Source organism: Oncorhynchus clarkii, chromosome 3 (genome assembly GCF_045791955.1).
Source record: "Oncorhynchus clarkii lewisi isolate Uvic-CL-2024 chromosome 3, UVic_Ocla_1.0, whole genome shotgun sequence".
Classification (NCBI taxonomy): Eukaryota; Metazoa; Chordata; class Actinopteri; order Salmoniformes; family Salmonidae; genus Oncorhynchus; species Oncorhynchus clarkii.
The window spans coordinates 81,694,979-81,707,579 of NC_092149.1; the positions used below are offsets into that span (position 1 = coordinate 81,694,979).

A 12,601-nucleotide genomic window follows, 5' to 3' on the forward strand; every position below is an offset into this window, starting at 1 on the left:
AAAGCTTAAAAGGCAGCTAAAATTTTGAATATCGGTTATCGGTATTGTTTTTTTTGGGGGGGGGGGGGGGGGTCAAGGAAAATATTGGATATCAGTATTGGCCAAAAATGTCATCAGTGCATCACTAGTCATTGTAGTTAATTGCCACATTTTCTGCACTAAACTACAGTATGTATATAGAATATTGACCTGTTGGAAACTACAACTCCCTACTACATTGCCCAGTTCGGGCTTGGTCTGATTTATCTCTAGAAAAGCTGAGCATTATGTGCATTGAGCTTGCAAAATTGTTCAAATAAAATGGAATTCTAATAATTTAACCAACATTGGTCAATTAGTTGTTTAACAAAAAAATAACTAACATTTCGGTTAATCGGATTAAATGGCCATGTTTGTATAGTGAAATCTGTACATTTGTTTTTGAAGTGGGCTTTATGGCAAGAAAGGGAAAGGGGGATACCTAGTCAGTTGTTCAACTGAATGCATTCAACTGAAATGTGTCTTCCTGCATTTAACCCAACCCCTCTGAATCAGAGAGGTGCGGGGTGCTGCCTTAATTGATGTCCACGTCATGGGCGTCTGGGGAGCAGTTGTTGTTGGGGGTTAACTGCCTTGCTCAAGGGCGGAACGGGCACATTTTTCCACCTTGCCGGTATTGCGTCATTGGTGTTGCACCATAAATTAAAAATAAATAAATCAGCATTTGACAATATTTTACAGGAGTTTTCATATGTACCTTTTTTCCTTTAGGGATTATAGATCCTTTAGGCATTATAGATCCTTTAGGGATTATAGATCCTTTAGGGATTATAGATCCTTTAGGGATTATAGATCCTTTAGGGATTACAGATCCTTTAGGCATTATAGATCCTTTAGGCATTATAGATCCTTTAGGCATTATAGATCCTTTAGGCATTATAGATCCTTTAGGCATTATAGATCCTTTAGGGATTATAGATCCTTTAGGCATTATAGATCCTTTAGGGATTATAGATCCTTTAGGGATTATAGATCCTTTAGGGATTATACATCCTTTAGGGATTATAGATCCTTTAGGGATTATAGATCCTTTAGGCATTATAGATCCTTTAGGGATTATAGATCCTTTAGGGATTATAGATCCTTTAGGGATTATACATCCTTTAGGGATTACAGATCCTTTAGGGATTACAGATCCTTTAGGCATTATAGATCCTTTAGGCATTATAGATCCTTTAGGCATTATAGATCCTTTAGGCATTATAGATCCTTTAGGGATTACAGATCCTTTGGGCATTATAGATCCTTTAGGCATTATAGATCCTTTAGGGATTATAGATCCTTTAGGGATTATAGATCCTTTAGGGATTACAGATCCTTTAGGGATTAACAGATCCTTTAGGTATTATAGATCAATATAATGTTATCCTGTTCACTATTTGAAGGTTTATGCTATTTAAAATGTTCCTCTCTCTCTCTGGTCTCTCCCTCTCTCTCTCTGGTCTCTCCCTCTCTCTCTCTGGTCTCTTCCTCTCTCTCTCTGGTCTCTCCCTCTCGCTCTCTGGTCTCTCGCTCTCTGGTCTCTCCCTCTCGCTCTCTGGTCTCTCCCTCTCGCTCTCTGGTCTCTTTCTTTCTTTCTGGTTTCTGTCTCTCCCTCTCTCTCTGGTCTCTCTCGTTCTGGTCTCTCGTTCTTTCTTTCTTTCTTTTTCTTTCTTTCTTTCTGGTTTCTGTCTCTCTCCCTCTCTCTCTCTGGTCTTTCTTTCTTTCTGGTTTCTGTCTCTCTGGTCTGTCTCTCTCTTTCTTTCTGGTCTTCCCCTAAAACACTCTCTGGTCTCTCTCTCTCTCTCTCTCTCTCAATCTCCTGTAGGTCTCGATGTTGTGACAGAGATGATCCTTCTCACAAGATGATCAAAACAGAGGTGAGCTCATTCTTTCCTATCACACCGCATGTTCTGATGAGCACCACGTTTGTCTATATATAAATTTAAAGCTCATTCCTATATCTTCAGTTTCCTAACAACTTGTGTGTTAGTATATTAAAAAGGGTTAATCCATTAACAATCTGATTCCGACAGACAGACAGACAGTCAGTCAGTCAGTCAGTCAGTCAGTGAGTGAGTGAGTGAGTGAGTGAGTGAGTGAGTGAGTGAGTGCATGGATGGTTCTGGCTGGGTGTGTTCAGTGCCTTAATGTTTACTTAGCTGCCTGTCAGCCAGCTTGGCTGTGTGGGCGTGGCTCGAATGAGAGGGGGCGTGTCCCTCAAGACTACTGGGTGTCATAATGTAAGTGAGCACTCAAAGTTCACTGCAATAAAAACTTTCTCTGTCGAATCAGGTCACCTCCTCCGCACCTTAAGTCACGCCCTAAGAATCCACATTGAGCGACTGACACACCTCCTTGCATCCCCTCCTTGTCTTTAGAAGTGCGTCAGACGCTGCGTAGTAGGGCCTTGTCTGTCAGTGTGTCAATGCCTCTATTTCCATTCCTCACAGTGTAGTGCAGCTGTTGAGTAAAGAGTGGCTTTGTGTAGTGAGCTGTGTGAGATTGTGGCAGCTGTTCATTCATCTCTCTCCAGTGGTTCGTTTGATGGCGATCCAAACCTCTGTGAGTGATCAAACTCCACAGTACAGGGGTGGGCCAGGGTGGGACCAGCTAGGTAGCAGACACACTCCCCCATCTCTTTCCTCCTGTTTCTCAATCCTTTGGGGCAGTCACATTGTAGAACACATATACAGAGTTATTTGTTTGAAGGGAAAGGGGGAATACCTAATCAGTTGTACAACTAAATGCAATTAACTGAAATGTGTCTTCCTGCATGTAACCCAACACCTCTGAATCAGAGAAGTGCGGGGGGGGGGGTGCCTTAATCGACATCCACATCTTTGGCGCACAGGGAACAGAATGAATGAATGAATGAATGTTTTGGAGTGGATTCTTTTCATAGACAATATGTTTTCTGTAACTTATTGGAGTCTACTGAGGACCCAGTTTGTTACATACATTAAACACATTTTCCTTAAAACAACTTTTGGAGTTGTTTTCATTTTGAGGCACTTTTCTCTTGCTGAAGGGCCAATTGTTCTCACGACCTGGTGGTTTTCTTTTGACTGTACATGACTGTGTGTCCTTCTTGAGAAGTTTCACAAATTTACCACAACAAAGGAGTTAACGACCGACAGAGTTCTAAAATGAATCCCCACCCACCTGCCTTCCTGCTGCTGTTTCAGTCCTCTCCATACCACACATACACACTGCTGCCACCCTCCCATTAAGGGCCAGGCACACACCCATGTGGACTCTAACAACAGAAATGCCCAAAAGAGTGCAGTCGCGCCTACCCATATGCCTGATGACATCACCACGTGGGCGCTCTGTGAATCACCCACACCCATACACTTGCACAGTTGAGTTGTCTGCACACATACTCACACCGTCATATGGTCTTTAACTCTCCTTCTGTCTCTCTCGCTCTCACTCACTCACTCACTCACTCACTCACTCACTCACTCACTCACTCACTCACTCACTCACTCACTCACTCACTCACTCACTCACTCACTCACTCACTCACTCACTCACTCACTCACTCACTCACTCACTCACTCACTCACACACACACACACACACACACACACACACACACACACACACACACACACACACACACACACACACACACACACACACACACACACACACACACACACACACACACACACACACACACACACACACACACACACACACACACACACACACACACACACACACACACACACACACACACACACACACACACACACACACACACACACACACTGGACACCATCTGTGGGTTGACACATCATAAGGTAGGGTTAGCTCAGGGTTGATCGACCAGCAGACATGCGTTAACCCTCCTCGTCCAACCTTCACTAACCCCAGTACAGCAGGAAGGATCCACCTCAGATGGTAGGTTTACTTACTGACTTTATTGCCCCATGGGGAAATGTTGTTGCAGTGTCATGTACACGTTTAAAGTGGCGTTTGAATACAAAACAAAATTGACAATACAACTGTCATAAGTTACATACCAGCCTGCTGGTCTTACTGAGTGGATAGGAACATTCGCCTGCTGGCCTTACTGAGTGGATAGGAACATTAGCCTGCTGGCCTTACTGAGTCGATAGGAACATTAGGCTGCTGGCCTTACTGAGTGGATAGGAACATTAGGCTGCTGGCCTTACTGAGTGGATAGGAACATTAGGCTGCTGGCCTTACTGAGTGGATAGGAACATTAGGCTGCTGGTCTTACTGAGTGGATAGGAACATTCGCCTGCTGGCCTTACTGAGTCGATAGGAACATTAGCCTGCTGGCCTTACTGAGTGGATAGGAACATTAGCCTGCTGGCCTTACTGAGTCGATAGGAACATTAGGCTGCTGGCCTTACTGAGTGGATAGGAACATTAGGCTGCTGGCCTTACTGGGTGGATAGGAACATTAGGCTGCTGGCCTTACTGAGTGGATAGGAACATTAGGCTGCTGGCCTTACTGGGTGGATAGGAACATTAGCCTGCTGGCCTTACTGAGTGGATAGGAACATTCGCCTGCTGGCCTTACTGAGTCGATAGGAACATTAGCCTGCTGGCCTTACTGAGTGGATAGGAACATTAGCCTGCTGGCCTTACTGAGTCGATAGGAACATTAGGCTGCTGGCCTTACTGAGTCGATAGGAACATTAGGCTGCTGGCCTTACTGAGTGGATAGGAACATTAGGCTGCTGGCCTTACTGAGTGGATAGGAACATTAGGCTGCTGGTCTTACTGAGTGGATAGGAACATTCGCCTGCTGGCCTTACTGAGTCGATAGGAACATTAGGCTGCTGGTCTTACTGAGTCGATAGGAACATTAGGCTGCTGGTCTTACTGAGTGGATAGGAACATTCGCCTGCTGGCCTTACTGAGTGGATAGGAACATTAGCCTGCTGGCCTTACTGAGTGGATAGGAACATTAGGCTGCTGGTCTTACTGAGTGGATAGGAACATTAGCCTGCTGGCCTTACTGAGTGGATAGGAACATTAGCCTGCTGGTCTTACTGAGTCGATAGGAACATTAGGCTGCTGGTCTTACTGAGTGGATAGGAACATTCGCCTGCTGGCCTTACTGAGTGGATAGGAACATTAGCCTGCTGGCCTTACTGAGTGGATAGGAACATTAGCCTGCTGGCCTTACTAAGTGGATAGGAACATTAGCCTGCTGGCCTTACTGAGTGGATAGGAACATTAGCCTACTGGTCTTACTGAGTGGATGGGAACATTAGCCCGCTGGCCTTACTGAGTGGATATGAACATTAGGCTGCTGGCCTTACTGAGTGGATAGGAACATTAGGCTGCTGGCCTTACTGAGTGGATAGGAACATTAGGCTGCTGGTCTTACTGAGTGGATAGGAACATTCGCCTGCTGGCCTTACTGAGTCGATAGGAACATTAGGCTGCTGGCCTTACTGAGTGGATAGGAACATTAGGCTGCTGGCCTTACTGAGTGGATAGGAACATTAGGCTGCTGGCCTTACTGAGTGGATAGGAACATTAGGCTGCTGGTCTTACTGAGTGGATAGGAACATTAGCCTGCTGGCCTTACTGAGTCGATAGGAACATTAGGCTGCTGGCCTTACTGAGTGGATAGGAACATTAGGCTGTTGGTCTTACTGAGTGGATAGGAACATTAGCCTGCTGGCCTTACTGAGTCGATAGGAACATTAGCCCAAACTATTTAGGAGGAATATCACACCTGGCACAAATGATTGTCTAGTTCTGTTAGGACCTCATATTGAAGCTAGCAGAGACCCCAACTGATGTAAAGAACCATCTTAAAGTTATCAACTTTGGATTAGATACAAGCATCAGTAAGTCTTAGACATTACATTCATTCAACTTGGATCTAACTTTCTTACCACTTTGCATGTTGTTTTCTTCCCTCACAGACTGTGAATTGGTCAAATGTGGTCAAATGATACATGTTGTGTATGGTTTCCTAGAAACAAGGGTGTCTCAACTTACCCCACTCTACCCTAGAGTAGAAAAGAGGGGCTCATCAGGACTGTGGTCTCAATGTTCCTCACTGACTCTTGTCTCTTTATTGTGTCAGGAGGGCTTCTTCGATCTCCAGGAAGCCCTGCAGTCAATCCACATGAGAAGGGAGGCCCTGAGAGAGCAGCTGGCCACAGCCAAGTCTAAAGGAGAGGAGACTATGGGGCGCTGCATCCAGGTGACGACACTACCACTGACGGACTGACTGACTGTCTGATGGATGGATGGACTGACTGGCTGTCTGACTGACTGGCTGTCTGATGGACGAACTGACTGACTGGCTGGCTGTCTGACGGACTGATGGATGGATGAACTGACTGACTGGCTGGCTGGCTCGCTGTCTGACTGAATGACTGGCAGTCTGATGGATGGACTGACTGACCGACTGACTGGCTGTCTGACGGACTGATGGATGAACTGGCTGGCTGGCTGACTGGCTGGCTGACTGACTGGCTGTCTGACGGACTGATGGATGAACTGGCTGGCTGGCTGACTGACTGGCTGACTGACTGGCTGTCTGACGGAGTGATGGATGAACTGACTGGCTGGCTCGCTGACTGACTGACTGTTTGACGGACGGACTGACTGGCTAGCTGACGGAGTGATGGATGAACTGACTGGCTGGCTCGCTGACTGACTGACTGACTGTTTGACGGACGGACTGACTGGCTGTCTGACGGAATGATGGATGAACTGGCTGGCTGGCTCGCTGACTGACTGACTGGCTTGCTGGATGACTGTTTGACTGACTTGCTTGCCGGATGACTGTTTGACTGACTGGCTGGCTGACTGTGCGACTGGATAACTGGATGCGTGGCTGGCTGATGAGCTGGATAACTGGATGGATGGCTGATGAGCTGGATAACTGGATGGATGGCTGAGCTGGATAACTGGATGGATGGCTGGCTGATGAGCTGGGTAACTGGATGGATGGCTGGCTGATGAGCTGGGTAACTGGATGGATGGCTGGGTAAATGAGAAGAAATTAAGTGAGGAAACGACTGCATATAATCAGCAAAGTTATTGACAAGCTGTTTTGTTTCCTCTCAGCTTATCTTGTTTCTAGTTGAGGGGAAAAAACAGAATCATGAAAGCAGTCACTCGTCCATGCCTTCCTCCACATCTGTTAAGACATCATCCACTCTGCTTAAACAGATACTTCAGGATTTTGGCAGTGAAGCCCTTTATCTACTTCACCAGTCAGATGAACTTGTGGACACCATTTGTATGTGTGAAGTTTGAATGAAGTTGCTAACTAGTCATGGTCAATTGCTAACTAGCATTAGAGCAAAGACTGGAAGTCTATGGGTATATGCTTCCAGTCATTACACTAATGCTAGTTAGCATTGGCTCACGAAACTACGTCTAACCTCCTTCCTACTGAACACCGAGACAAAAAAAATGGTATCCACAAGTTCATCTGACTGGGGAGGTAGATTGAATAATTGTTAAATGGCCACTCACACTAGTTACACCTTTTGTTTTTACACTGCTGCAACTCGCTGTTTATTATCTATGCATAGTCACTTTACCCCTACCTACATGTACAAATGACCTCAATTACCTCAACTAACCTGTTTATTATCTATGCATAGTCACTTTACCCCTACCTACATGTACATATGACCTCAATTACCTCAACTAACTGTTTATTATCTATGCCTAGTCACTTTACCCCTACCTACATGTACATATGACCTCAATTACCTCAACTAACCTGTTTATTATCTATGCATAGTCACTTTACCCCTACCTACATGTACATATGACCTCAATTACCTCAACTAACCTGTTTATTATCTATGCATAGTCGCTTCACCCATACCTACATGTACATATGACCTCAATTACCTCAACTAACCTGTTTATTATCTATGCATAGTCACTTTACCCCTACCTACATGTACATATGACCTCAATTACCTCAACTAACCTGTTTATTATCTATGCATAGTCACTTTACCCGTACTTACATGTATAGATTACTTCGACTAACCTGTACCCCCGCACACTGAAGAGGTGTAACGGTTTTCTTGCAGTAAAAGAGAGGCGGACCAAAATGCAGCGTGGTTTCTATTCATGGTTCTTTAATTTATAAAGACACTATACATGAATAAACTAACAAAAACAATAAACGTAACGAGAAAACCTAAACAGCCTATCTGGTGACAACAAACACAGAGACAGGAACAATCACCCACCAAACACTCAAAGAATATGGCTGCCTAAATATGGTTCCCAATCAGAGACAACGATAAACACCTGCCTCTGATTGAGAACCACTCCAGACAGCTATAGACTATGCTAGATACCCCCACTATACCACAAACCCAATACCTACAAAAACCCCAAGACAAAACACACCACATACAAAACCCATGTCACACCCTGGCCTGACCAAATTAATAAAGAAAACACAAAATACTAAGACCAGGGCGTGACAAGAGGTAACGGTACCACCTGTATATAGCCTCGTTATTGTTATGTTTTTGTGTTACGTTTTATTAATTTTTACTTTAGTTTATTTGGTAAATATTTTCTAAACTCTTCTTGAACTGCACTGTTGGTTAAGGGCTTGTAGGTCAGCATGTTACAGTAAGGTCTACACTGTTGGTTAAGGGCTTGTAGGTCAGCATGTTACAGTAAGGTCTACACTGTTGGTTAAGGGCTTGTAGGTCAGCATGTTACAGTAAGGTCTACACTGTTGGTTAAGGGCTTGTAGGTCAGCATGTTACAGTAAGGTCTACACTGTTGGTTAAGGGCTTGTAGGTCAGCATGTTACAGTAAGGTCTACACTGTTGGTTAAGGGCTTGTAGGTCAGCATTTCACTGTAAGGTCTACACTGTTGGTTAAGGGCTTGTAAGTCAGCATGTTATAGTAAGGTCTACACTGTTGGTTAAGGGCTTGTAGGTCAGCATGTTACAGTAAGGTCTACACTGTTGGTTAAGGGCTTGTAGGTCAGCATGTTACAGTAAGGTCTACACTGTTGGTTAAGGGCTTGTAAGTCAGCATGTCACTGTAAGGTCTACATTTGTTTTATTCAACGCATGTAACTAATACAATTTGATTTGATAAAGGGCCTCATTGCCAATGTCCCAAAGTATCCATTTTAAAATAACTCCTACTAATCCCTCATGAAATTACAGGTTTCTTTTCTGTCGTTTCGGAGAGACAGGCGAGGCAGGAAATGGCTGACAGATACGTGCATAAACAACCAGTATCTAGACAGGAGAGCAGATACGTGCATAAACGACCAGTATCTAGACAGGAGAACAGATACGTGCATAAACGACCAGTATCTAGACAGGAGAGCAGATACGTGCATAAACGACCAGTATCTAGACAGGAGAACAGAGACGTGCATAAACGACCAGTATCTAGACAGGAGAAGAGATGCGTGCATAAACGACCAGTATCTAGACAGGAGAAGAGATACGTGCATAAACGACCAGTATCTAGACAGGAGAAGAGATGCGTGCATAAACGACCAGTATCTAGACAAGAGAGCAGATACGTGCATAAACGACCAGTATCTAGACAGGAGAACAGAGACGTGCATAAACGACCAGTATCTAGACAGGAGAACAGAGACGTGCATAAACAACCAGTGTCTAGACAGGAGAACAGAGACGTGCATAAACAACCAGTATCTAGACAGGAGAACAGATGCGTGCATAAACGACCAGTATCTAGACAGGAGAAGAGATGCGTGCATAAACGACCAGTATCTAGACAGGAGAACAGAGACGTGCATAAACAACCAGTATCTAGACAGGAGAACAGAGACGTGCATAAACAACCAGTATCTAGACAGGAGAACAGATGCGTGCATAAACGACCAGTATCTAGACAGGAGAAGAGATGCGTGCATAAACGACCAGTATCTAGACAGGAGAAGAGATGCGTGCATAAACGACCAGTATCTAGACAGGAGAAGAGATACGTGCATAAACGACCAGTATCTAGACAGGAGAAGAGATACGTGCATAAACGACCAGTATCTAGACAGGAGAAGAGATACGTGCATAAACGACCAGTGTCTAGACAGGAGAACAGATACGTGCATAAACGACCAGTGTCTAGACAGGAGAACAGATACGTGCATAAACGACCAGTATCTAGACAGGAGAAGAGATACGTGCATAAACGACCAGTATCTAGACAGGAGAAGAGATACGTGCATAAACGACCAGTATCTAGACAGGAGAAGAGATACGTGCATAAACGACCAGTATCTAGACAGGAGAAGAGATACGTGCATAAACGACCAGTATCTAGACAGGAGAAGAGATACGTGCATAAACGACCAGTATCTAGACAGGAGAAGAGATACGTGCATAAACGACCAGTATCTAGACAGGAGAAGAGATACGTGCATAAACGACCAGTATCTAGACAGGAGAAGAGATACGTGCATAAACGACCAGTATCTAGACAGGAGAAGAGATACGTGCATAAACGACCAGTATCTAGACAGGAGAACAGATGCGTGCATAAACGACCAGTATCTAGACAGGAGAACAGATACGTGCATAAACGACCAGTATCTAGACAGGAGAACAGATACGTGCATAAACGACCAGTATCTAGACAGGAGAACAGATACGTGCATAAACGACCAGTATCTAGACAGGAGAACAGATACGTGCATAAACGACCAGTATCTAGACAGGAGAAGAGATACGTGCATAAACGACCAGTATCTAGACAGGAGAACAGATACGTGCATAAACGACCAGTATCTAGACAGGAGAACAGATACGTGCATAAACGACCAGTATCTAGACAGGAGAACAGATACGTGCATAAACGACCAGTATCTAGACAGGAGAACAGATACGTGCATAAACGACCAGTATCTAGACAGGAGAAGAGATACGTGCATAAACGACCAGTATCTAGACAGGAGAACAGATGCGTGCATAAACGACCAGTATCTAGACAGGAGAACAGAGACGTGCATAAACGACCAGTATCTAGACAGGAGAACAGATACGTGCATAAACGACCAGTATCTAGACAGGAGAACAGATACGTGCATAAACGACCAGTATCTAGACAGGAGAACAGAGACGTGCATAAACGACCAGTATCTAGACAGGAGAACAGAGACGTGCATAAACGACCAGTATCTAGACAGGAGAACAGATACGTGCATAAACAACCAGTATCTAGACAGGAGAACAGAGACGTGCATAAACGACCAGTATCTAGACAGGAGAACAGATGCGTGCATAAACGACCAGTATCTAGACAGGAGAACAGAGACGTGCATAAACGACCAGTATCTAGACAGGAGAACAGATTTTGTTTATTTTTGTTTATCTCTAACTCTGCATGCCTCTATCTGTGTGTGTCTGTCTGTGTCTGTCCATCTGTGTGTGTGTGTGTGTGTGTGTGTGTCTGTCCATCTGTGTGCGTGTCTGCATCTGTCCATCTGTCTGTGTCTGTCCATCTGTGTGTGTGTGTGTGTGTGTGTGTGTCTGTCCATCTGTGTGCGTGTCTGCATCTGTCCATCTGTGTGTTTGTCTGCGTCTGTCCATCTGTGTGTGTGTGTGTGTGTGTGTGTGTGTCTGTCCATCTGTGTGCGTGTCTGCATCTGTCCATCTGTGTGTTTGTCTGCGTCTGTCCATCTGTGTGTGTGTGTGTGTGTGTGTCCATCTGTGTGCGTGTCTGCATCTGTCCATCTGTGTGTGTGTCTGCGTCTGTCCATCTGTGTGTGTGTGTGTGTGTCTGCGTCTGTCCATCTGTGTGTGTGTGTGTCTGCGTCTGTCCATCTGTGTGTGTGTGTCTGCGTCTGTCCATCTGTGTGTGTGTGTGTGTGTGTGTGTGTGTGTGTGTGTGTGTGTGTGTGTGTGTGTGTGTGTGTGTGTGTTTCTGCGTCTGTCCATCTGTGTGTGTGTCTGCGTCTGTGTGTGTGTGTCTGCGTCTGTCTGTCTGTGTGTGTGTCTGCGCCTGTCTGTGTGTGTGTGTCTGCTTCTGTCCATCTGTGTGTGTGTGTGTGTGTGTGTCTCCGTCTGTCCATCTGTGTGTGTGTCTGCATCTGTCTGTGCGCGCGCGCGCATGTGTGTGTGTGTGTGTGTGTGTGTGTGTGTCTTTGTGGTCTGTTCATGGGGGTGTGTTAGCTGCAGCTGGAGCGTCTGCTGACCAGACAGATGGAGATCCATCAAGAAGCGCAGGCCCAGGACAGACTGCAGGCCCTGGAGTGGAAGGTCCCTCTGGGGGCCTTCAGGTTGAGTTACAACACTAACCCAGAACACCGTCACCATGTCAACGGAGTCTCCACTGATAGCACAAGTCTACCACCAGGTCAGTCATTCCACATTCATGTTAGGAAGTGTATATTGGACCGGCAGAACGAAAACGTAAAGTTGAATGAATTAGGTGTTGAGGTTAAGTTTAGGAACCAGGGTTCGGTTTAGGTTGGGGTTGGAGTAAGGAGAATAAAACATTAACATGGGGTCAGTGGTACCACTGTTCGCCAACCTTCTATTTCTGCTGGTTAAATATACACTGACTTTGTTTCATTTCCTAGTCACACTTTCATTTCTCT

The 12,601-nt window shown here is 45.1% G+C and overlaps 1 protein-coding gene across 1 annotated transcript in view; it reads left to right on the forward strand.

Moving 5' to 3' along the window:
* Positions 1-12,601, forward strand: part of LOC139406176 (NGFI-A-binding protein 1-like) — a 40,678-nt gene that overhangs the window by 17,646 nt on the left and 10,431 nt on the right. Inside the window, exons 4-6 of the mRNA XM_071148673.1 lie at positions 1,847-1,898; positions 6,107-6,226; positions 12,174-12,357. Coding sequence (XP_071004774.1) covers positions 1,847-1,898; positions 6,107-6,226; positions 12,174-12,357 — 356 coding nt within the window. The remainder of the gene's footprint in view (positions 1-1,846; positions 1,899-6,106; positions 6,227-12,173; positions 12,358-12,601) is intronic.